We start from the raw sequence: 25,598 nt of genomic DNA, 5'->3' as shown, positions 1-25,598 counted from the left end.
ATGATGGTTAGTGAGTACCACCCAGAACATGGCATACTGTGGGAGCCTACTTATTCACGCACAACCAAGAATGGTATCTTACAGTAGCAGACTATCACTCAAAGTTTCCATTCATCAGTAAGGTAAAAGATTTGAGAGCTGCAACAGTCACCACAGTACAAGTCCTATTTGCTGATATGTGATAATGGGACCCAGTTCACCTCCAGAGAGTTTAAGGAGTTTGCTGCACAGTATGGATTCAACATCATAACTTCATCACCTCATTACCCAAGGGGACACAATTTTATAGAATGACACATCCAGACGATCAAGAAGACCCACATGAAATGCTGAAAGACAAAGGAAGACCCAACCTTGCCTTATTGTCACTCCAAGCTACACTGCTCAAGGCCCACATGAAATTGCCTGCAGAGCTACTGAATGGCAGAAAATGCAAGGCAATTCTGCCCAGCAAGATACAACCTGAAATGACCATGAGGAAGTAAGACGACAAATCACTGATGCACAGATAGAAGGAAGTCAGCACTTCAACTAACATGCCAAATCATTGCTTGAGTTGTTGAGAGGACAGATTGTGCATGCACAGGATCCAATCCTGAAAACATGGAACCGAGCAAAGGTTGCTGGTGAAGCTGAGACTCCAAGATCATACATCATCGAGACCGAAACCGGTAAGCAGATGAGAAGGAACAGAGTCCATATTCAGCCTACACCAGAACTAATAAAGTAGAGAAGGTCATTAGCAACATCAACAAGTGACACAACATCAGCAACATTACCAACAAGTGATGCAACATCACGGGCAAGTGACTCAACAAAACGTCAAGCACAACTTCTGCAATACCAAGAGCAACACGCACAACATCACCAGTGCAGTGCGCCAACTTATCCCACAGAGGGATGATGACAACCAAATCCACCAGATGGAGGCACAACATCTTACCACCTGAATAATATTGTGAATAATGCCTTGAAAGAAAATGAGCCACAGAAGAGTTTTCAGGTCTTCAGAATTACAAGTTTAATTGTAAAAGTTGATTGTAAATTTTGTTTTTAGTAGCCAGGGAAGAAAATAAATGTTTGGAAAAATTATGCTGAAAGTAAAAGGCATTGCAGTTTATTTAAAGAAAGAAGGAGGTTATATCGTTATATTATCTCAAAATGATTTAGGATTTATACTGTTCATGTTTATGTATACTTGTATATCCATAATACCGCATCAAACACTACTATACTACAGTCTGTGTACCAAACACACACACTATCATTCTGCCACATGTGTAAAATATGAGAGATGTAAACTCCAGTATCTGTGTTTAAAAAGTGTGATTATTTCAGAGCTTTGGGAACCACAAGACATAACATTCGACGTTCTCTGGCTGCCTGAGGCATGAAGGCCACAACATACTGAGGACCTCCTGCGCAGTTGAACGACCCCCCTCTGTTGTCGGGGTGATGGAGGCACTTGCGTCACTAGCAGAGGGGCTTTGGAGATACTGTCTGCACCAGGAGCAGACCCCAGTTGCGGCAGCCAGCCGCTCCTTCCCCCTTATAATGCACACTTGTACCTCGCTGCTGAACTGAGAGAGACTCCAGGTGCTTTTTCCCCTTCTCACCTTGCTACTGCTGCACGGAGCTCATGGACAATGCAATGGTGTGCAAGTCTGTATGCATCTCCGACAGCCACTGATTGCTCTGCTGTATGTGGTTCTCCAGGGGAGTTGCTAATCTCTCGATGGAGAAAACCAAATGTGCACCCGTCAGAGACGTCGCGGCACCCAAGATTTGGATGGACTCCTCTTGGGGATGCATAGTCTCTGGCATCTCTGTTAGATGTTGCCTTACCTCTCGCTGCAGCTGCAGTATTTCCCATGTTGCCAGTGACACCAGAGGCACATCATCAGCCTGAGGCTGAGCATAGGCCTAGCCTTCCACAGTTCTCCAACTGTCAGTGGCCTCAGCTGTCACAGCCTCCATCAGTTGCTTGGGCACATCTCTGACGTGGTCACCAGGTTGTGTGCCCGAATCTCACTGCAAACGGATACCCACCAATGTGAGAGTATGAGCGCTGGTTGTGGGTGCGGGGGAGTGATGTGTCGGTGCACCCTCTGAGGCTCACTCCTCCTCAGAGGTGGCTAGCTGCCCCCCAGTCTCCCCAGCTATTTGCTCTTGTCGTTCATCTTGACCTGCATGAGAGAACAGAGACATTGATGGGATAAGGGCTGCCCATCGCAACATTCCAACCACTCCTCCTATACGGCTCCACTTGTGCAGTGGTAAACACATGACTGGAATGGCTAATTTGTAGCAGATGCACCCTTGTACCCCAGGAGATGCTCACTCACTCTCTGTTCTTTGTTCTTTGAGTAGGCCATTTGGCCCTTTGAACCTGCTCCGCCATTCAAAGAACAAAGAACAGTACAACAGGCCATTTGGCCCTCCAAGCCTGCGCCGATCTTGATGCCTGTCGAAACTAACACCTTCTGCACTTCCGGGGCCCATATCCCTCTATTCCCTTCCTATTCATATATTTGTCAAGATGTCTCTTAAACGTCGCTATCGTATCTGCTTCCACCACCTCCCCTGGCAGCAAGTTCCAGGCACTCACCACCCTCTGTGTAAAAAAAACTTGCCTCGCACATCCCCTCTAAACTTTGCCCCTCGCACCTTAAACCTATGTCCCCTAGTAACTGACTCTTCCACCCTGGGAAAAAGCTTCTGACTATCCACTCTGTCCATGCCGCTCATAACTTTGTAAACCTCTTATCAGGTCGCCCCTCCGCCTCCGTCGTTCCAGTGAAAACAATCCGAGTTTTTCCAACCTCTCCTCATAGCTAATGCCCTCCAGACCAGGCAACATCCTGGTAAACTTCCTCTGTATCTTCTCCAAAGCTTCCACATCCTTCTAGTAGTGTGGCGACCAGAATTGCATGCAGTATTCTAAGTGTGGCCTAACTAAAGTTCTGTACAGCTGCAACATGACTTGCCTATTTTTATACTCTATGCCCCGACCGATGAAGGCAAGCATGCCGAATGCCTTCTTGACTACCTTATCCACCTGCGTTGCCACTTTCAGTGACCATTATGATCATGGCTGATCATCCAACTCAATAACCTGTTCTTGCTTTCCCCCCCATATCCTTTGATCCTTTTCGCCCCCAAGAGCTATATCTAACTCCTCCTTGAAAACATACAATGTTTTGGTCTCAACTGCTTTCTGTGGTTGCAAATTCCACAGGCTCACCACTCCCTGGGTGAAGAAATTTCTCCTCATCTCAGTCCTGAAAGGTTTAACCTGTATCCTTAGACTATGACCCCTGTTCTGGACTCCCCCACCATCGGGAACATCCTTCCTGTATCTACCCTGCAAAGTCCTGTTAGAATTTTATAGGTTTCTATGAGATCCCACCTCACTCTTCTGAACTCCAGCGAATATAATCCGAACCGACTCAATCTTTCCTCATACGTCAGTCCAGCCATCCTAGGAATCAGTCTGGTAAACCTTCGCTGCACTCCCTCTATAGCAAGAACGACCTTCCTCAGATAAGGAGACCAAAACTGCACACAATATTCCAGATGTGGCCTCACTAAGGCCCTGTATAATTGCTGCAAGACATCCCTACTCCTGTACTCGAATCCTCTCACTATGAACGCCAACATACCACTTGCCTTTTTTACTTTCTAAAAGTAAGTTTACTTGTGTAGAAAAAATGGATCATTCACCTCCATCATCAGGATGATGGTTCATTGCTAATCTTTTGCTTAACATACCTTCTGTGAACAGAAATAATTGCAAAACACCTGGGGAGATTTTTTATGGTGCAAGTAGGATGGTCTTCTTAAAGACTAATATAGTCATTATGGCACAGAAGGAGGCCATTCAGAACAAGTCCATGCCGGAACTCTAGAACAATCCAATCAGTCCCATTGCCCCTCTCTATCCCCATCACCCAACAAGTTTATTTCCTTTAAGTGCCCATCCAATGTCCTTTTGAAATCATTCATCTTTTCCGTTTTCACAGTCCTTGTTGGTAGTTCATTCCTAATTGCTGCGTAGCAAAAGTTCTTCTCCCCATCTGACCTGCATCTCTTGCCCAAAGCCTTACATCTGGGTCCCCTAGTTCTTGTACCACCAGCTATTGGGAACAGCTTTTCTCTGTGCACCTTATCTAAACCTGTCATAATCATGTACACCTGTCAAATCTCCTCTCAATCTCCTTTGTTCAAGGGAGAACAACCCCAGCTTCTCCAACCTGAGTTTGTCGCTAAAATCCCTCATCCCTGGAACCATTCTGGTAAACCTACTCTCTCAAGGACCCTTACATCCTTCTTAACGTGTGGTGACCAGAACTGGATGCAATACTCTAGTTGTGGCCCAACCAGAGCTTTATAAAGTCCCAAAATTAATCTTAAAGGGATAAGCATGCACTGATTTTTCTTGTTGGAGCAGTTACCTTGCCCACTGTATGTAGAGCACATTGTAATTCAGAAACCTGAGCTAGGAATAAGTAAAGTATATTTATAATTATTCAGGAGGATATCCAAGTACTCTAGGTAAGCAGAACAGTAATGAAAACAGAAAGTGCTGGAAATACTCAGCAGGTCAGGCAGCATCTGTGGAGAGCGAAGCAGAGTTAATGTTTCAGATCTGTGACCTTTCATCAGTACTATATTACTATTGTATATTATATAAGCAGAAAAGTAGTTCTGCTCCATTGTCTCATACATTTTAATTTTATCATTACATTCTTTTCAATGGGGTTGACTGGGATACTTCAAACCTAATTTAGTCATTTTATAATCTGAAATGTAGTGGCTTCCAGTATTTTTTAGTGCAAGAATATATTCATCGTAAAGCACACTTATTTAAAAAGATGTGTAGTCTCTATTTGCAGTTTTATTTTCTCCAAAATTCCTTTTATATGGCAAACTAAATCGAGAGTGAAGATGATATATTGTAAGATCAACTAAAATAATCCTGTTTGTTTCTTTTGCTAGAATAAGGAATGGAACAGAATGCATTTTAGTTGAATGATGAACAGACTAATGATCAAAACTGTGTCTCAAATGTTGGTAAAGGATAAGTTGATTAAAACTGTCCCAGATTAAAAATGGTAACTCGGCAAATTTTTTTTTTACAAAAAGAAAACTGTAAAAGTATGGTTTATAACCCAATCTTATAATTTTTTCTGATATTGTTTTTCCTCCTTCAGAACGATTTGATCACCACTGCCCTTGGGTAGGCAACTGCGTGGGAAAAAGAAACTACAGATTTTTTTACATGTTTATTTTGTCACTGTCATTTCTGACAGTCTTCATCTTCGCTTTCGTCATCACACATGTCATTCTTCGTAAGTACTGTTTCAGGTTAGAATGTTTGTTGCTGCAATATAGTGTAGTCTTAGCTCATCTCTCGTATTCTAAAATGAAGCTAATTACTGTCAGATTTAGTGAAAATTGTCTTGGGTTTGACTGCATCGGGGACAATTTAGAATGATTTATGGACCCATATACCTGGAATATTTTCAGTTTCAGGGCATAAGATCATGACTGTAAATATAAATGAAAAGGTATTTACTAGATCGTAAGTTTATAGACCTCACCAAAACAGGAGTTTCTTTTGGAACATTTTCAACCAAACACCTTTTTCCTAAGAAAATATTTAATAGTAGAGTAATATTTAGTTAATAGAGAAAAAAGTAGAATTTAGCATGAATGCGAGAAAGCTTAATATTCTCATTTGAAAAAGACATGCTTAGCTCGTTCACTGTGTCTTTGAACAGGATCTTTGAACTGAATTTGGTTGTAATTGAGTGACTGCATATTTTATGAATTTTGTGTGTATATGTTTCTGCTTATCAGGTTAAAAAAAAGCATCCCGTACTCACAAGGGTGGCAGTTCTGTTTCTCACATCAGTCATTCTATGTCCTCTTGAGTGATATAGGCAAATGTATGGCAACATTTTGTGCTGTGGGCACATGCTCTGTGGGAATTGAAATTCAATTCACAAAGTCACAACCAGAAAACAGAGGAGACAATTATTTGTCAATCAGGTTTAGATTTGAGCCCAGTCCCAGAAGTGAAAGGTCATGTTCTAATCCAGTTTCCCGAGTGAGTATATTTTAATTTTACCCTAAACAGACTACAATCTCCTTTAAATGCAAAATTGCTGACTTTTATGATTTATGTAATAATAATGGACTAGCAGACACACAAAATGTTTGCAGTCAAATTAGTATCTTTATTGCAACAGTACAGGATTTCTAGTTATTCTTTCGCCAAAAATTTTAACAGAACCAAAACATCTCACTCTGGGAAAAGCTACATAAAGCTGTCCATGTGTAAAATCAGGCCTTGGAATATAAATACAAACTTTGTCAAGAGTCCGGCCTTGTCACTTGTTTATAGTCCTGGAATATGAAAGACTAATTGGGAACTGTTTTCTCCTGAGTTGAAAAGGCAGGTTTACATCTGATGGGCTCAATATTATTTGAAGAATAAACACTCTATTTCCTTGAAATCTGCCTGTTATAATTTCAGCATCTCTCATTGAAGAAAACAGCTTCCTAACTACCAATCTTGTTCCATGACAAAGTCCTATTTTAGGATTTAAGTTTAATAGCAACATTATAACTGCTCCTTCCTCGAGTCCAAGTTTGTGTGGTGGCATGCCCATTGGAGTTAGACTGCGTAGAAACTCTGGAGGATACAGACTGTTATCATCTTCTTTTGTATAATCAACACTGATGTTTTAATTCACCGGACAGCTTTTCTCAAACTTTTTCATTCAATCTAGTAAATCTTACATTTTAGTGCAAAGAATAGCTTTCGAATAACAAGTTTATCAAATAATTGTCCTGTCCATTTTGCCACAATTAACCAATTCCATCATCTCATCCACCCATCCCATGCCATTCCATTTTTCCCATGTCACCCCTCTCATGCCAATCCCCATCTCATTCCTTCCATCACTCCCATGCCGTCCCCATCCCTCCCATCAATCCCATGCTATCCTTCACGGAAACAATCTTTCCAGCCAGGGTAGCTTTGTTGCTGGGCTCCCTTACCTACCGCTGTTTTTGTTCTCTACCAACCCCCCCACCCCACCATCACTGCTGCCGCCATCAACTGTTGGCAGCCGCACATGCGTCGTGTGCTCCAGTCTTCCGTGTGCTTCTGCGTGCATCAGGCACCCCTCACCATGTAAACCCACCAACAGATGTGCGCCTTAAACTAACCATTCAAAACTGTCCAGGCAAACAAAAACTGACCTATTATTATAGATTCCAATTTGATATGATATAGAAACATATAAAATAGGAGCAGGAGTAGGCCATTTGGCCCTTTGAGCCTGCTCCGCCATTCATTATGATCATGGCTGATCATCCAACTCAGTAACCTGTTCCCGCTTCCGCCCCGTACCCTTTGATCTCTTTAGACCCAAGATCTATATCTCTTCTGATCTGCCTGAAAACTTACACAGCAAGGTATTCATTTTAATCTTACTGGTTATTTTAATAAACAGCGTTAAAATAAATGTTATTTGGTTAAATTGCTGATCCAATTATCTGGGTAGGAATTTCATGGCCAGTTTTATCACCTAGAGCGATCCATTACCCATTGTTTTCGTTGCACAGGCAGCACTGATATTGCAATCTATAAACAAACTGGAATTCTTTGATGCTAAATGTGTTAGGTTTTCACTAGAATTCTAGAGCTTGAGTCTGCAAACTGGGGAAGAGGACTAAGAAGTATCGTAAGTCAGGGCGAACCCCAGACCCTGACATCTAGCCCTGAAAACTAGGGTAACTCCGTCTATTTGTCTTAATGACTAACATAATTGACTTATATACTCTTAATAACTTAATGAAGTGAGCTTTGATTTTGTGTTAACCTAACACATATTTGAATAATTTTATGTAGGATCTCAGAAGACAGGATTTCTAAATGCACTAAAGGACAGCCCTGCAAGATATCCTTTACTGTCACATTTGAAACAGATCCTGAGGAGGATTGACTGTACTTTCAGAGAGTGTAGTGATGTTTGGTGCCAAGTGCATTTCTACAGTGAGATTCTGTCCAATTGATCAATAGATACTTATTTATTATTTTGTTTGCTGAATATTATCAATTCTGAAGATGTTAAGCATTTTTTAATTTTACTTATTCCTAAGTAACATGTAACAATAACTGTACACAATTAATATTTTTATTTTTTCCTGTTTTTAACACAGTTTTAAGAACCTGATATTTACAGTGTAACATAGGTGTACCCATGCCACACTAAAATTAGCTTTTTTTAGGGATGATATTGAGTTTTATCCATGTTGAATGAAGTACCTCATGTTTGCAATCCTGTTTGACACAGACATTGGGCCAGATCTTGCTGAAGCGGGGCATCTCGCGGCTTGCGCTATTGGTTAAACTTTTTCCTTCAGCTCAAAATATTTTTGTGCCATAATTTGCTGGAAGTGCAAGCTGACAATGGCATTGTGAGGACAGCAGGCCATTTGGGACCATGGTGAACCAATGAAACATGAGGATTGAGAAAAAATAGGAATGACAGAGGAGGAGGGTGATTGAGAGTCAAATTAGATGCAGAAAGAGAGAGAGGGGAAAAGTAATTGGATTAAGAGAGACAAAAAAAGAAAGGAAATGTAAGAACAAAAATTAAAATTTGAAATTTTTTTAAATCTCTAAGAAGAATTTACTGCATGCTGGAATGAGATGGAACAGTTTAAATTTGATGTACTTGTACAAGGGACACAGCAAACAATTAGGAAGGCAAATGGCATGTTGGCTTTTATTGCTAGGGGACTGGAGTAAACCCTAACAGAAAATCCAGAGCTGAGCCCCGAAGGCATGTCACCTTTGGCATGTTTCTGGCAGTTCCTGCAGTCAAACTGGTGCCAAAGGTCATGCTCTGCACTCCTTTTGGATCCCACTAGGAAGGCCGAGAGGGGGGTTTTGACACTTGGGCAACTCACAACCTCCATACATTTCACCCAGGCATGCACCATGGAGAGGTCACTCCATAGTCGCCTCACAATGACCAAAATAACATGGAAGGCAGCAGTTATGGGTTTTAAGTCCAGCTCAGTTAGCATAGAGATTTGGCGCCACGGGTTGCCTTTGTCGGTGTGAGAGGTCGTCGCATCTCATTGGACAGCTACTGCCCGCCTCAAACCGGGCAGCCCCCGGTCAGAAAGGTTCTGTCCCGCCACAGTCCATCTGCTTCAATAGGTACTTGGAGCGCGGTCATTGCCTGACAAGTGGACTGTAATACCGCACCAAACAGCACGTTAAAAAAAGGAAGGAAGGTACCAGCCCTTCGTTTTGCAGCTGGGAACGTCAGAACTAAGTATCCTGGCCTGTCGGAAGATGTTACACAAATTGATAACTCTCAGAAGACCGCCATCATTAACAACGAGCTCAGTAAACTCAATGCGGATATTGCAGCACTTCAGGAGACACGCCTCCCTGCGAGCGGATCACTAAGGGAGCAAGACTTCACCTTCTACTGGCAGGGTAGGGATCCAGAAGAACCAAGACAGCATGGAGTGGGCTTCGCCATCAGGAACTCTTTGCTCAGCATGATAGAGCCACCTACAGATGGCTCGGAACGCATACTGTCCATCCGACTGCTCACCGCCTCTGGTCCAGTACACCTACTCGGCGTCTATGCTCCAACACTCTGCTCTCCACATGAAGTTAAAGACCAGTTCTACGAGGAACTCCATAATATCATTAGTAGCATTCCTAATGAACATTTGTTCCTGCTGGGGAACTTTAACGCCAGGGTTGGGACCGACCGTGAATCATGGCCCTCCTGCCTTGGGCGCTATGGCATTGGAAGGATGAATGAGAATGGACAGAGACTGCTGGAGTTGTGTACCTACCACAACCTCTGCATCACCGACTTGTTCTTTCAAACTAAACCCTGTCACCAGGTTTCATGGAGACACCCAAGATCACGTTGTTGGCACCAGCTGGACCTCATCGTCACAAGGCAAGCCTCCATAAGCAGTGTTCAAATCACACGCAGCTTCCACAGTGCTGACTGCGACAATGACCACTCCCTGGCGTGCAGCAAAGTTAGACTCGAGCCAAAGAAGCTACATCACTCCAAGCAGAATGGCCGCCTGCGCATCAACACTACCAGAATTTCTTACCCACAGCTGTCACAAAAGTTTCTCAGTTCGCTTGAAAAAGCCTTTCAAAACACTCCTGCAGGGTTTGCAGAGACCTAGTGGGCCTACATCAGAGATGCCATCTATGACTCAGTACTGACCACATTAGGCAAATGTGAGAAGCAGAATGCAGACTGGTTTCAATCTCACTTTGAAGAGATGGAACCAGTCATAGCCGCCAAGGGCACTGCACTGCTGAACTATAAGAAAGCCCCCAGCGAGTTAATATCCTTAGCACTTAAAGCTGCCAGAGGCACCGCGCAAAGAACAGCCAGACACTGTGCAAATGACTACTGGCAACACCTGTGCAGTCGTATTCAGCTGGCCTCCGACACTGGAAACATCAGAGGAATGTATGACGGCATTAAGAGAGCTTTTGGGCCAACCATCAAGAAGATCGCCCCCCCCCCCCTCAAGTCTAAATCAGGGGAAATGATCACTGAACAAAGCAAGCAAATGGACCGCTGGGTGGAGCACTACCTAGAACTGTACTCCAGGAAAATTGATGTCACTGATACCGTCCTCAATGCATCCCAGTCTCTGCCAGTCATGGATGAGCTGGACAAGCAGCCAACAAAATCAGAGCTCAGTAACGCCATCAATTCTCTAGCCAGCGGAAAAGCCCCTGGAAAGGTCAGCATTACCCCTGAAATAATCAAGTGTGCCAAGCCTGCTATACTCTCCGCACTCCATGAAGTGCTTTGCCTGTGCTGGGATGAGGGAGCAGTACCACAGGACATGCGCAATGCTAACATCATGACCCTCTATAAGAACAAGGGTGACTGCGGTGACTGCAACAACTACCTTGGAATCTCCCTGCTCAGCACAGTGGGGAAAGCTTTCGCTCAAGTCATTTTAAACAGACTCCAGATGCTGGCTGAGCATGTCTACCCCGAAGTACTGCGCGGCTTTCGAGTAGAGAGATCCACTAGTGATATGCTGTTCTCCCTTCGACAGCTACAGGAGAAATGCTGCGAACAACAGATGCCCATCTACATTGCCTTCATAGATCTCACCAAAGCCTTTGACCTCGTCAGCAGACGTGGTCTCTTCAGACTACTAGCAAAGATCAAATGTCCACCAAAGCTACTAAGCATCATCACCTCGTTCCATGACAATATGAAAGGCACAATTCAGCATAACGGTGCCTCATCAGACCCCTTTCCCATCCTGAGTGGTGTGAAACAGGGCTGTGTTCTCACACCCACACTGTTTGGGATCTTTTTCTCACTGCTGCTCTCTCACGCGTCTTCAGAAGAAGGAATTTTCCTCCGCACAAGATCAGATGGCAGGTTGTTCAACCTTGCCCGTCTTAGAGCGAAGACCAAAGCACAGAAGGTCCTCATCAGGGAATTCCTCTTTGCTGACGCTGCATTAACATCCCACACGGAAGAGAGTCTGCAGAGAGTCATCAACATGCTTGCGATTGCCTGCAATGAATTTGGCCTATTCAAGAAAACGAACACCATGGGACAGGACTTCAGAAATGCTCCATCCATCAATATTGGCGACCACACTCTGGAAGTGGTTTAAGCGTTCATGTACCTGGGCTCAACCATCACCAGCAACCTGTCTCGATGCAGAAATCAACAAGCGCATGGGAAAGGCGTCTGCTGCTGTGTCCAGACTGGCCAAGAGGGTGTGGGAAAATGGCACACTGACATGGAACACAAAAGTCCGAGTGTTTCAAGCCTGTGTCCTCAATACCTTGCTCTACAGCAGTGAGACCCGGACAACGTGTGTCAGCCAAGAGCGACGTCTCAACGCATTCCATCTTCGCTGTCTCCGGAGAATCCTTGACATCAGGTGGCAGAAGTCTTCGAGGCAACCAACCTCCCCAGCACGTACGCCCTACTGAGCCAGCGGCCTATGAGATGGCTTGGCCATGTGAGCCGCATGGAAGATGGCAGGATCCGCAAGGACATATTGTACAGTGAGCTCGTCACTGGTATCAGACCCACTGGCCGTCCATGTCTCCGCTTTAAAGACATTTGCAAACGCGACGTGAAGTCTTGCGACATTGACCACAAGTCGTGGGAGCCAGTTGCCAGCGATTGCCAGAGCTGGCGGACAGCTATAAAGGCAGGGCTGAAGAGAGGCGAGTTGGAGACTCAGCAGTTGGCAGGAAAAGAAACGGCAGTGTAAGGAGAGAGCCAACCGTGTTGCAGCCCCGACAACCAACTTTACCTGCAGCGCCTGTGGAAGAGTCTGTCACTCTAGAATTGGCCTTTATAGCCACTCCAGGTGCTGCTCCACAAACCACTGATCACTTCTAGGTGCTTACCCATTGTCTCTCGAGACAAGGAGGCCAAAAAGGAAGGAGGGACTGGAATACAAGAATAAGAAAGTCTTGTTGCAATTGTATAGGCCTTTGGTGAAACCATATCTGAAGTACTGTGTGCAGTTTTGGTCTCCATATCTAAGGAAGGATATACTTGCTTTGGAGATGGTACACCAAAGGTTCACTAGATTGGTTTCTGGGATGAGAGGGGTATCCTATGATGAGAAGCTGAGTAAATTGTGCCTATATTCTCTGGAGTTTAGAAGAATGAGAGGTGATCCCATTGAAACATACAAAATTCTGCAGGGGCTTGACAGGGTAGACACTGGGAGGTTGTTCCCCCTGGCTGGGGAATCTAGAACATGGGGGCACAGTCTCAGGATAAGGAGTCGATCATTTAGGACTGAGATCACAGAATCGTTAGATGAGAGGTTTCTTTGCTCAGAGAGTGATCAAAGGGAGAATCTTTGGAATTGTCTTCCCCGGGGGGGTTGTGCATGCTCCATCATTGAATATACTCAAGGCTGGGATAAATAGATTTTTGATCTCACAGGGAATCAAGGGAATGGGGAGTTGAGACAGAAGATCACCCATGATTGTATTGGATAGCGGAGCAGGCTTGAGGGACCACCTGGTCCTATTTCTAATGTTCTTAAATTGTTCCCTTTCTGGGCCGGAGAGGTTGATTGCCATTGCATTAACAATTATCACCATGTTAAAAAGTTACTTACACCCTTAATCACCAGCCCTAACTTTCTTCAGTGAGTTTAATGGGCAATTAATGTGCAAATCCAGCAAGTACTTAAAAATAACAGAGAGATTAAGGGCTCAATACCATTTTTTGAAGTGAACAGCATAAATAGAGCAACAAGCTCTGGAGATTTGTAACTCACGGCAGATTACTTAATCCCCTGAACTTGCTGGCCGCTTTGCATATTAATAATGGCGTGCATATTACCACACTGTTATTTTTCCAGCAAGATTCAGCCCATTGTGATGAATTGAACATTGAACATGCTACCCAGTTCTTTTTCCAGATGATATAAGTTTAGTCAGAAGCAACATAGGATCTTCAAATAAATTCTGATGAAGATCCTGCTGCGTAATTGTTTAAGATGATTATTTTAGGAAGAAATGAAATGAAAAATGACAGGTGAAGTTGGGCTGCATTCTTGGGAAAGTAAGTTTTTAAAGGTCAGGTGTTTTAATGCATCGGTGCAGACTCGATGGGCCGAAGGGCCTCTTCTGCACTGTATTATTCTGTGATTCTGTAAAGCAGAATTAGTATTCCTCCAAATAAAATTCCAACAATAATAGGTATTTAAGATTAAAGTTTAGACCAGTGATGAGCTAAGCTTTAGGCTTTTCTAACAATGCCACTTTAATGGCAGTGAACAATGGGTATATTGGTCTGAAATAATACCAGCAAAGACATTTTCAAACGAAAGACACACAACTGAGCTCTGGTGAAAATTCAAGATGTGCTGCTTACAGTTTTGTTTTCGCTTTGACGTTTTCTCCAGCAGTGACAGTGATCCGTTCCTACTTAAGTTGATTTTTGGATTTTTTACCTGATATCATTTCACTAATTGCAGTACCTAACTGTGTTAGCTGTTTTAACTGCAATCAAAGGAGAGACTGTCAGAAGTATCAGAAGCTGTTTCTCTGCCTGCTTCAACACCATCATGTGGCCATTCTTGACACTGCAAGACTAACATGCATCCCTCATTTCTAGCCGAACCCAGGGGTGTTTTTCTAGTTTTCATACTTGAACTTCAGAGCCCACTGTTAACATTCAGGAATGGTAGTATGTTTCCAGATGCTTTTTTGAAATAACCAAAGCAGGTCTAACCATTAGAGATTGAAAGCAAATTACAATAGACTTGTGGGCATAATGAACTGGTGTACTAAGAAACTGCACCATGTTGTCTGTTCATTCCGTCAGTTTGCTTTATATGGCCTTCTGATTTCAGCCAAAACAGTTGGGCTGGAGGGGAATGAAAATATTTTCCTGGAAGTCCTTGCAGCAAATTGTCTGCCCACCCACCTGGTCAAAATATGGTACAAAGGGTTTTTTAATATTACTTACTGCACCATAACTACTCACTTTTGGTAAATTTTACTTATACATGTTTTAAATGCTGTGTTTGTACAACAAATCTTTTGGGAAAATCACTGATATTCCAATTTAATTTGTAGTTTATGAGATGGCATCATGGAAGTAGGAACTACAGTTTAATGTTAAATGGCATAGTGGTGAAGTGTGTAGCTTTTGTTCAAAGACCTCCCCCAACAGCATATTTTGTATGTGTATTTTTAAAGCTTGTATTTAGTAGTTTGTATCATCGTTTTTTTAAGGCTGGTTATCCAACATCCAGTATTGGATGAACAGAAATTACTCCAATTAAATATTGGGAAGACTGAAGCCATTCCCTTTGGTTCCTGCCAGAAACCTTGTTCCCTAGCCACTGAATCCTGGCAAATAGAATCATAGAATGATACAGCACAGAAGGAGACTATTTTGCCTATTGTGCTAATGCAGTGCTGGCTCTTTGATAGAGTTGCCCAGTTATTCCCGCTCTGTGGTTCTGTCCCATAGCCCTGTAGGTTTTTTTGCTTTCAAGTATTTATCCAATTCTGTTTTGAAGGTTACTATTGAATCTGCTTCCGCCGCCCATTTTCATAAGATTTCCTTTCTCTGTCTCATTTTAATCTCTATATCTTTAGTCATCCAGGGAGCAGCTTTGGATGCCCATCCTTTCCTCCTCGTGGGAATGTGCCTGCTCTGCAACCAGACCATCCCCTCGTTCAAGGCTTCAGTTACTGTTTTGCCTGGCAATTTTTGATTCTGATCCATCTGGCCCAGATCCCTTATCACGTCACTGAAATTAGCCCTCCTCCAGTTGAATATTTTGACACTTGATTGGACTTTGTCCTTTTCCACAGCTTTTTAAAATCTTATGATAATTATCACTGCTCCCCAAATGCTCTCCCAATGAAACATGCTTCATTGGCCCAACTTCATTTCCCAGAATTAGCTCCAGCACTGCTTCCCTGTTAGTTGGGCAAAAAACACACCGTTCAAGGAAGTTCTCTTGTACACACCTCAGGAATTCCTGCCCCATTTTTGCCCCTTACACTGTACTCTCCCAGTCTACATTAGGAAAATTGAAGCCGCCCATATCACAACTTTGTAGTTCTTGCATCTTTCTGTAATTTGTCTGCAAACCTGCTCCTTATATGACAGAGAGAGCTGGTCCATGGAGCCATCTCATTCAGCTGCATTCTGACTAGGTGGCATGACCCCAGCAGCCGTGGAATCTCCAGGGAGAGGATTAAAAAAGAACAGAGATTTTTAAAAAAGGTCCACTAGGTCAATTCAGGAGAAAAAAGGTTTCTGTGAAGTTCTTCTTTGACCCCAGATGGCTGAGTTCCAGGAAATAACAGACCAGACTGTTTGCGACCTTGGTGTCCTGTTTGACCCCAAGATGCGTTTCGAGCCACATAACCAACCTATCACTAAAACCACCTATTTCTGCCTCCATAACATCACCCAACTCTGCCCCGTCTGAGCTCACCTGCTGAAATTCTCATCCGTGCCTTTGTTACCTCTAGACTTGACCAATAGATTCCAACGCATTCTTAGCTGAGCTCCCAGTCTAATATAAACTTAGGGTCATCCAAAACTATGCTGTCCATGTCCTAACTCACACCACGTCCTGTTCACCCATCAGCCCTGTGTTCGCTTACCTACATTGGCCCTCAGTTAAGCAGTGCCTTGATTTTAAAATTCTCATTCTTCCATGGGCTCTCTCTTCCCTATCTCTGTAATCTCCAGCCCTACAACCCTCTGAGATATTTGCACACCTCCAATTCTGGCCTTTTCAGAATCCTCGATTTTAATTGCTCCAACATTGGCAGCTGTTCCTTCGGCTGCTGAGGCCTTAAGCTCTGAAATTTGCTCCCTAAGGCTCTCCGCCTCTCTTTCCTTCTTTCAGATGCTCCTTAAAACCTAACTCTTTGACCAGTCTGCCCTAATATCTTATGTGGCTCCGTGTAAAATTTGGTTTGATAATGTTCCTGTGGAGCATCTTGGAATGTTTTACTACATTAAGGGCACTATATAAATACAAGATGTTGTTGATACCCTTCACATACACCAGGGTGAATTCCAGAACTTACCCTTTATGTTTCTTTCTCAGTTGTATTTCATTGTCACTCCTTGACTCCATTATTACTGTGCTGGAAGCGGTTGTTTGTTTCTTCTCTGTTTGGTCAATTCTTGGCCTGTCAGGATTTCATACATATCTGATCAGCTCAAATCAGACCACAAATGAAGATGTAAGTATTTTGGATCATTTCATACAAGAAATATGAATGCACACTAGTTTTCATTCTTAACAGTTATTAATCAGTTGCTATTGCACACTGATAAACAAAATGGTCAAGCAGTTTGAAGGTTGTGATATCAGTAGTATTTATCTTGGCCATCTGTAGCTGTGCTTTGATTAATCCTTAGTTAGTTACTAGCCTGATTTATCAGAAAATTCCCATATGGTGATCAATTCAAAAAACAGACCTGTACTTTGGTTGATAAAGAAGGGTCTGAGGTACCAGCAATTGCACTGAGTTATAATGTATGCAATGCATTGAAGGAGAATAAGGATAGCATTTCCCTTTACAGATTTGGGGAGGGATAACAGAAATTGTAAAGAAGAATTTCTGCAGTGGGTTAGAGGGTCCCAGCTCTGTGCTGTGTTACTCGGTACTCTCTGGGGATGCCTCACTGCCCTGGAGCAAGGAAGAGTTAAGGTAGCCAGGGTTCCCACTCCCAACCATTGTACAATTACTGCCTACATCCTTAAAGTCTAGCAAGGGCATAAGTAGTTTGAGCTATAAGGAGATCTCCATGGTCACAAAGCCTACCAAAACTTACTGTCTAGACCCAAATGATGGGCTACTAGAATGAAGATTCATATCCCCAGGATGATCACTGATGAAAATTGAGTACTTCTATCCATAGCTATTATGTAAATCATTCATTATTGTAGGTTTTAGAGTTATTAACATATAATGGCTAATATATGAATTATGGGTAAATTAAGTTATCCTAAGTGGATACACACTATTTTCTGTACTCAGCATGGATTTCTGCTGACATAGAAAACACATCCTTGAGTGTTCAGGCTGGGTGAGATAAAATAAAACAGTTACGCAGGCAACAGTAACAATTTATAATTAACTATAATGCAAACTAACATCAAGAATGAATAATAAAATAGATCAGATTATAACATATCATTTTAATACTATAAGAACTAACATAAAAGAAAGCTAACTGTAGATAAGTAGAATGTTTAACTGAGACTTTGATAATGAAAGGGCAAAAGCCAGATAATTAAAGTGCTTTCCTGGAAAACAGGTTCCAGCTATGGCCTAATGAAAAGTTCTGAAACTAACAACCTTAAGATGAGGGATGAAGCCTACTGTCTAGCATAGAGCTGGACAAATCAAGTTGCTACATTTTATTAGACAAAGGGAATAGCACATGGTGCTACGTTTATGTCTATTTTGTGACTAAAAGTTGGTACGTTATGGAAGGGAATATAAGAAGTGAGAGTATACTGGTGTAAGGTAGTCAGCTTGAACTTAATGCACCAAAGTTCTAATCAGCAAGTGTTTACATGTAAGTAACATGAATGCACAGGACCTGCCTGTTGACTATGATTGATGTATCGATATGATACAGTAGAGGACAGAAAATCTAATAATCTTATATTTCCTAATAAAGTATTAAAGTTGTTGACACAATAGTCTTAAAAGTATTAATTAATAAAGCAAGGTGTTAGACAAAATTGGAACTACTAAGACGAAGCATTAATCTTAAAAGTATCTGTTGGTTTTCCGATAGTACAAAGGATTGTCACAGAGTGCTTGATGATGCTTTCTCAAGCGAGCTGTTGTATTCATTCTGCATTTGTTTGCTCTAACAGTTACAGCTGCAGTTTTGTATATTATTTCAAAGCACTAATATTAATACTCTGTAGTGGCTGATTCAACTTTGGGGGCTGTAAGATATTGTCCAAACTGGTTTAACTTTGATATGGCAGACTAATTTTTATAGTAGGTGGCAATAACTGTAATTTATTGATTAATTTATAATGGTCAATTTCATGTTTTTATTAAACATTGAAACTAGTGTACATAAATTGAAACATTTTGAGACTTCTTTAAGTAATTTGAGACCTATTTGTTGAAAGTTAAATGTTTTGTCCATATGAACTATAGCTAAAAAAACAGAAAATGCTGGGAACACTCAGCAGGTCTGGCAGCATCTGTGGAGAGTGAAACAGTGTTAACGTTTCAGGTTTGTTGACTTTTCATCAGAACTGAGAAAAGCTAGAAATGTAATTAACAGGTTTTGAAAAGTAAAAGTGGGGAGGGTAGGAAGAAGAAGTAAAGGGAAGATGTGTGATAGGGTGGAGGGCAGGACAGATTAAATGACAAAAGGTTTCATGGTACAAGGCCAAAGGGAGTGGTAATGGGACAAGTAAACAAGTAAGGGCAGCGCAGTGGTTAGCACCGCAGCCTCACAGCTCCAGCGACCCGGGTTCAATTCTGGATACTGCCTGTGCGGAGTTTGCAAGTTCTCCCTGTGACAGCGTGGGTTTTCACCGGGTGCTCCGGTTTCCTCCCACAGCCAAAGACTTGCAGGTAGATAGGTAAATTGGCCATTATAAATTGCCCCTAGTATAGGTAGGTGGTAGGGGAATAGCGGGAAGGTGGGGATGTGGTAGGAATATGGGATTAATGTAGGATTGGTATAAATGGGTGGTTGATGGTCGGCACCGACTCGGTGGGCCGAAGGGCCTGTTTCAGTGCTGTATCTTTAAATAAATAAAAATAAATAAATAAAGAAACAAAAGATGTGTCTAGATTTATTTTATTTTATTTAGAGATACAGCACTGAAACAGGCCCTTTGGCCCACCAAGTCTGTGCTGACCAACAACCACCCATTTATACTAACCCTACAGTAATCCCATATTCCCTACCTACACTAGGGGCAATTTACAATGGCCAGTTTACCTATCATATGCAAGTCTTTGGCTGTGGGAGGAAACCGGAGCACCCGGCGAAAACCCACGCGGTTCACAGGGAGAACTTGCAAACTCCACACAGGCAGTACCCAGAATTAAACCCGGGTCGCTGGAGCTGTGAGGCTGCGGTGCTAACCACTGCGCCACTGTGCCGCCCGATGAGATGTGAATAGCAGGATAGCAGCTGTCTAGGCACAAAGTAAAGGAATTAAGAAAGAAACAAGTGAAAAAAGCAAACTAGCAAAACAAAGGAAACAAAATTGGAGCAGAGATTATGATCTAAAATTGTTGAACTCAATGTTAAATCCAGAGGTTGTAAAGTGCCCTGTTGAAAGATGAGGTGCTATACCTCATGCTTGCGTTGAGCTTCATTGGAACACGGTAGCAAGCTAAGGACAGAGGGACGGTCCCTTCAGAATGCTGAAAGGGGAGAGAAGGGGAAGATGTGTTTGGTGGTGACATTACCCTGGCATCTGTGACACTTGGTCCACTCCTCAGTCACCCCCTCCCTTTCCGACGACACCTTTCCACGTAAGTGCAAGAGATGCAACACATGCTCTTTCACCTCCTCCCTTCTCACTGTCCAGGGCCCCAAACACTCCTTCCAAGTGAAACAGCAATTTACTTGTACTTACAGACTAGGTGACCGGTTTGCAGAACACCTCAGTTAAGTCCGCAAGCATGACCCTGAGCTTCCTGTCCCCTGTCATTTCAATTCTCTACCTTGCTCTCACTCTGCTCTTTCTGTCCGTGGCCTGCTGTAGTGTTCCAATGAAGCTCAGTGCAAGCATGAGGAATAGCACCTCATCTTTCGACTGGGCACTTTACAACCTTCTGGACTCAACATTGAGTTCAACAATTCTAGATCATAACCTTTGTCCACATCTTATTTCGTGTTATTTTGCTGGTTTGGTCTTTTCTCTTGTTTCCTTCTTAATCCCTTTACTTTGCGTTGGGACGGCTGCTTTCCTGCCATTCATACCTCATCTAGACACATCTTTTGTTTCTTTTCTTGCCCCATTACCACTCCCTTTGGTTTGTACCATGAAACCTTTTGGCCTGAAAGCGCGGCGCCCCTTGAACTCAGCAGCGTGCGTGCCTGCCTTCAGCGGGCGCCGCCGAGCCCCCGCAATATTACGCGTGGGGGCTCATTTGCATCACTGCAACACGTTGCTGCCAACCGCCCCCCCCCCCGCCATATTACGTGAGGAGAGGCAGGACATCCGGCGTAGTGAGGAATCCTTTGACAACTGTGCAGCAGGTGCTGGGGCCCTATTTAAAGCATCCCAGCACCTGCTTCCTGACAGCTGTCAAATAAGTATTTACCTCACTGTTGAAGAGTGCGGCTGCTGTCAAATCTGGCAGCAAAGCAGGAAGTGCTGGAGAAACTCATCAGGTCAGGCAGCATCTGTGGAGAGCCAAGCAGAGTTAACTTTCAGGTCTGTGACCATGTCACAGACCTGAAAGTTAACCCTGCTTCTCTCCCCACAGATGCTGCCTTACCTGATGAGTTTCCCCAGCACTTTCTGCTTTGCTGCCACATACTTAACCCTGCTGTATCCCAGTGTCCTGTGAAGTTGCGATCCTCTTCTTCCACTCAAGTGTTACATTGCTTCTTGTAGGCGTGCCGCACCTGGGTGAATAATCTTAATTTTGCACATTCCAGGACGTGAGACTTAAATGTACCATAAAAAGCAAATGCACAATGGAAATAGAACCATAATTGAAGAATATTTACATACTATGGGCTTCTAATCATCTGACTGTGAAAAGCCATAGACCACTATGCATTTGGAATCTGTATTCATTTCTCTGCTAACTGTTATGTGAAAATACATGTAACTGCAATTAAATGATCTTTGTTAAAAAAAAACAGGAAAATATGTTCATATTCTAGCTGCATTGCTAACTAGAAATATTACACCAATAACTATGATCAGCTGCTGCAGAATCAAAATGTTCGTGATCATGTGTCGATGTGTAACAGTTGAAAAACCATGACAACAGCACAGATTTCCTCACTAGTTCTGCATTAGTTTTCAAACATGTGCAAGACAAAACTTGCAGCCAGAGGTTAGAGCAGGTACACGGTGGAGTCACCTTTGCATTTAAAGGACCACACCAAAAGCCGAGGACGGCAGAGGGGTGCTCTAGGGTGGCCCCATAGTGCAGCAAAGCCTCCATGCTCGCTCTCCTTCAGGCTGTGTGGGCAAGGCGGGAGACCTTTTCACCAGTGACAGCAAGAAGAGGCCCTCCCGCCTAAACAAGGCAGTCTGGCTGGAGATGGCAGAGGAGATGAGTAGCCATGGGGCCATCCACATGAAAGGGTCCAATGCCAGAAGGGGATGAATGAGCACTCCCCCAGCGAGCCCGAGCCCTCTAGGCCTCGTGCGCACAGGGTACGAGTGTCAAAGTCATCCACAGCCAAAGGGCAGTCAGATCAGCAACCTTCCTCCAGTCAGGCTACTAGCGCAGAGGTTGCACCAAGAAGGGGCACTCGCAAGCATTTACAGAGAACACACTAACACAAATGGGAATGCATGGATGTCACAGCAATGTAAATATGTCTTTCACTAAATGTTACTCACCAACATGTGTCCTTTTCTAGTGTGAATGATGTGTGCCAGCTTGAGGGGCATTTATAGGTTAGATAGGAAGAAACTTTTTCCCTTAGCGGAGGAGTCAATAACCAGGGGGCATAGATTTAAGGTAAGGGGCAGGAGGTTTAGAGGGGATTTGAGGAAAAAGAATTTCACTCATAGGGTGGTTGGAATCTGGAATGCACTGCCTGAAGGGGTGGTACAGGCAGGAACCCTCACAACATTTAAGAAGTATTTATATGGGCACTTGAAACGCATTAGCATTCCTGGCTAGGGCCAAGTGCTGGAAAATGGGATTAGAATAGTTAGGTGCTTGATGGCCGGCACAGACACAATGGGCCGAAGGGCCTGTTTCTGTGCTGTATAACTCGATGACTCTATCCCTTTGCACCGTTCGCCCTTCAGGAGAGCTAATGTATGCAATAACATCATTGCTATGCCACCATTACTCATGAGCAGCTCCATGGATGCAGTGACATTGGCTCAGTCAGCTGCTGCCTCTAATGGTTTACCCAGCAATGCTGCAGATATGGACTGGCACACAGCTGGTGAGCAAGGGTGATGTGTGGCTTGAAGCCCTCATGTAGGTTCCTAGGGGGCAGAGAGCCTTTGTCTGATAAGCCATTGCCATACATCCTTAGCTCACAGCTAGCCCTGCAAGCAGAGCCTGGGTGCCATCTGCCCTCCCATGCGCCTTTCCTCCTGTAGGTCCTCAGCGTCCTCATAGTCCGAGGAGGAATCTTGTTGATGTCTCTCCTCATCATGCCAGGCCTGCCCCCTATTGGGTGCACAGTTGTGTAGAGCATAACGAGCAGCAAAGTAAGGAGCTGGTCTTTTCGGTCCCCCTGCCGCCGGTAATATGCGGCGGGCCCTTCTTGACGTCGGGGATCGAGGTGGGCCTCTAACCGCAGAATGTTACCGGCCCCCACGCTACGACCCACAGCATCGAGGGGCCGGTAAAATTCAGCCCTTCGTCATTTAATCTGTCCTGCCCTCCATCCTATCACAGACCTTCCTTTTCTTCTTCCCACCCTCCCACCTTTCATTTGTTCAAAACCTATTCCATTTCTAACTTTTCTCAGTTCTGATGAAAGGTCATTGACCTGAAACGTTAACTCTGTCACTTTCTCCACAGAGGCTGCCAGACCTGCTGAATGTTTCCGGCATTTTTGTTTTTTATTTCAGATTTCCAGCATCTGCAGTATTTTGCTTTTGAGCTATAGTTATGATTTTTTTAAATTTTGTTCTTGCAGATTAAAGGATCCTGGTCAAATAAAAGAAGCAAAGACAATTACAATCCATATAGCTATGGGAATATCTTCACAAATTGTTGTGCAGCTCTGTGTGGGCCATTGCCACCGAGGTGGGAAATGATTGTGATGGGCAATAAATCAATGTTCAAGGATTTCCTTCCATTTTTTTCTTTTCCTTTCAGCACAAAAATGAATAGTTTACTAATCCTGTATTTTGCTTTGGATTAAAGTTGAGTTTATACATCGATTATCTTTTTAAAAAATCGTTAAATGAGTTCAAAAACTGTGCAATTATATTTTTCATTTTTTGCACATATTACAGCAGCTATTAACATTTACTTTCATAACCGTTAGTTTTTACAAATATTTATCAGCTTTCGAAAAGAAATCAAATTTTTGACTATGACTATTAACTTTTCTTTGTGTAGGTGAACTAACATACTGTAGTTTTAATTTATTTTGTCTGTTTTCCGAAATGGACCTCTCCACATTGTCCAAGTCAATGCAACTGTAAGACTAACCAGTAGGAAGTGAAAGAGAGAGAAGCTCAGGAATGCTTGATTTCCCCACCAATCCCTATGGGGAATTACCTGTCCTCTATCTGATACTCTACCCCCATGCTGCTGGAAGCAAAGCTGATGTTAGGAACTCAATATTAGGCAAATTACAAATGTGAATTAAAAATCCCCACTATTCAATGGCACCCATAAGGTTCCTTTAATTTTAAAGAGTATTCTTTCTAAAAAAAAAACTGTTATAAAGAATTACTAGTTTTAATAATCCTTAAGGTATTGTCCTTATGCTAACTTTTGTGGGTATTTTATTCAAGTAAACACTGATTTTATTATTGGCATTTTTATCTTTTTGGAGTTCCTTAGTCTGTCCATGTTAGGCAGCTAAACAAACATCACGATTAGATTAAACCCAGAACGCTTCAATTTAAAGTGACTTTGTTAATTTATCTCAAACTGTCAGGTTTAATAGCACCTCCAGGTCAGTAGTCTGATGATGGCATTAGCATTCAATGATGGTTTTTACAAAAGGCAACTGATGGACAAAAGGAAATTACATTAAACTATAACTCTTTGATTCTTTCTATTGTTGCAAAAGGCTGGTCACGTTACTTCAAAGCCTATGATATAACCATGAAAAAGTTTTATTCATCTTAACCATAAGTAGACTTTTGTAATCAATTACTAACTATACTTTTATTTTTTAATAGCTTAATTGACCGAAGAGGAGTGATCCAGTCAGATACATCACAGTCAGTTGCGCCACCAAATGGAATCACCACATATGGGGCCACACAATCTCAGAGCAACATGGTAGGATCCATACCATAGTGTTGCTCACTGAGATCCTGTCATTGTTTATTTCCCTTCTTTCATCTGTTCCAGTAGTACATTTCACCTATCCCAGAAAAACCAAGTCTAGTAAGGACAGCCAAGCCGCTGTGATTAACAAGGTGTCCTGAACACATGAACAACCTTATCGCTTCACAGAAATGTGTCAAATGCAGTTTGACTAAATAATACTGAAGAATGGAGAATGTCAATGTCATGGAGCTATTCTAGTCACACTGAGAGAATAAAGAAATGCGACCAAACACCAATCAGTGCAGGCATATGAAGTATTAAACAATTTCCAGCATTCAGTTTTAGTATAGTATGAGATCAGTTTTCAGCTGCATGAAACTATTTTATAAATTTAAAAGGAAGAACATTTACATCTGTGGCTAATACAACCTTGTGGAAGGGAGAGGAATATGCAATGCAATTTGCAACTTTTTCACAAGAGGCAGAACTATACTTCAGATGGATTCATAAGTTTGAATTTCAGACCACTTTAGCGCCCAGATTGCCCAGTTCTGGTATTATCCTTGTAGATCTTTTTTGCATCTGCTACAATCCCTCTCTATCCTTTTTGTAATATGGAGACCAGAACTATACAAAGTATTCCAAATATGGTCTAACCAATGTTCTGTAGAAGTCTAACATAACTGTCCTGCTTTTCAATTATATTCCTTTAGAAATTAACCCCTGTGCTTTATTAGCATTTTTATGACTTTGTTAAATTGTGTTGCTGCTTTTAATGATTTGTCTATGTACCCCTAAATCCCTTCGCTCCTCCCATTTAAATTAGTATTTTACTAGGAGCATATCACCTCCTTATTCC

The 25,598-nt window shown here is 42.7% G+C and overlaps 1 protein-coding gene across 10 annotated transcripts in view; it reads left to right on the top strand.

Moving 5' to 3' along the window:
* Positions 1-25,598, top strand: part of zdhhc14 (zinc finger DHHC-type palmitoyltransferase 14) — a 336,569-nt gene that overhangs the window by 240,848 nt on the left and 70,123 nt on the right. For all 10 annotated transcript variants that reach the window (XR_010976199.1, XR_010976198.1, XR_010976197.1 and 7 more), the window contains 5 exons: positions 5,214-5,351; positions 7,925-7,973; positions 16,711-16,813; positions 23,424-23,533; positions 24,646-24,748. Coding sequence is in view for 6 of the 10 variants with exons in the window: in XM_068044785.1 (XP_067900886.1) it covers positions 5,214-5,351; positions 7,925-7,973; positions 16,711-16,813; positions 23,424-23,533; positions 24,646-24,748 (503 nt within the window). In the remaining 4 variants the exon portion in view is untranslated. The remainder of the gene's footprint in view (positions 1-5,213; positions 5,352-7,924; positions 7,974-16,710; positions 16,814-23,423; positions 23,534-24,645; positions 24,749-25,598) is intronic.

This window comes from Heterodontus francisci, chromosome 13 (genome assembly GCF_036365525.1).
Source record: "Heterodontus francisci isolate sHetFra1 chromosome 13, sHetFra1.hap1, whole genome shotgun sequence".
Lineage (NCBI taxonomy): Eukaryota > Metazoa > Chordata > Chondrichthyes > Heterodontiformes > Heterodontidae > Heterodontus > Heterodontus francisci.
The sequence above is the reverse complement of the archived record's forward strand: the minus strand, read 5'-3'. Positions and strand labels throughout refer to the sequence as shown.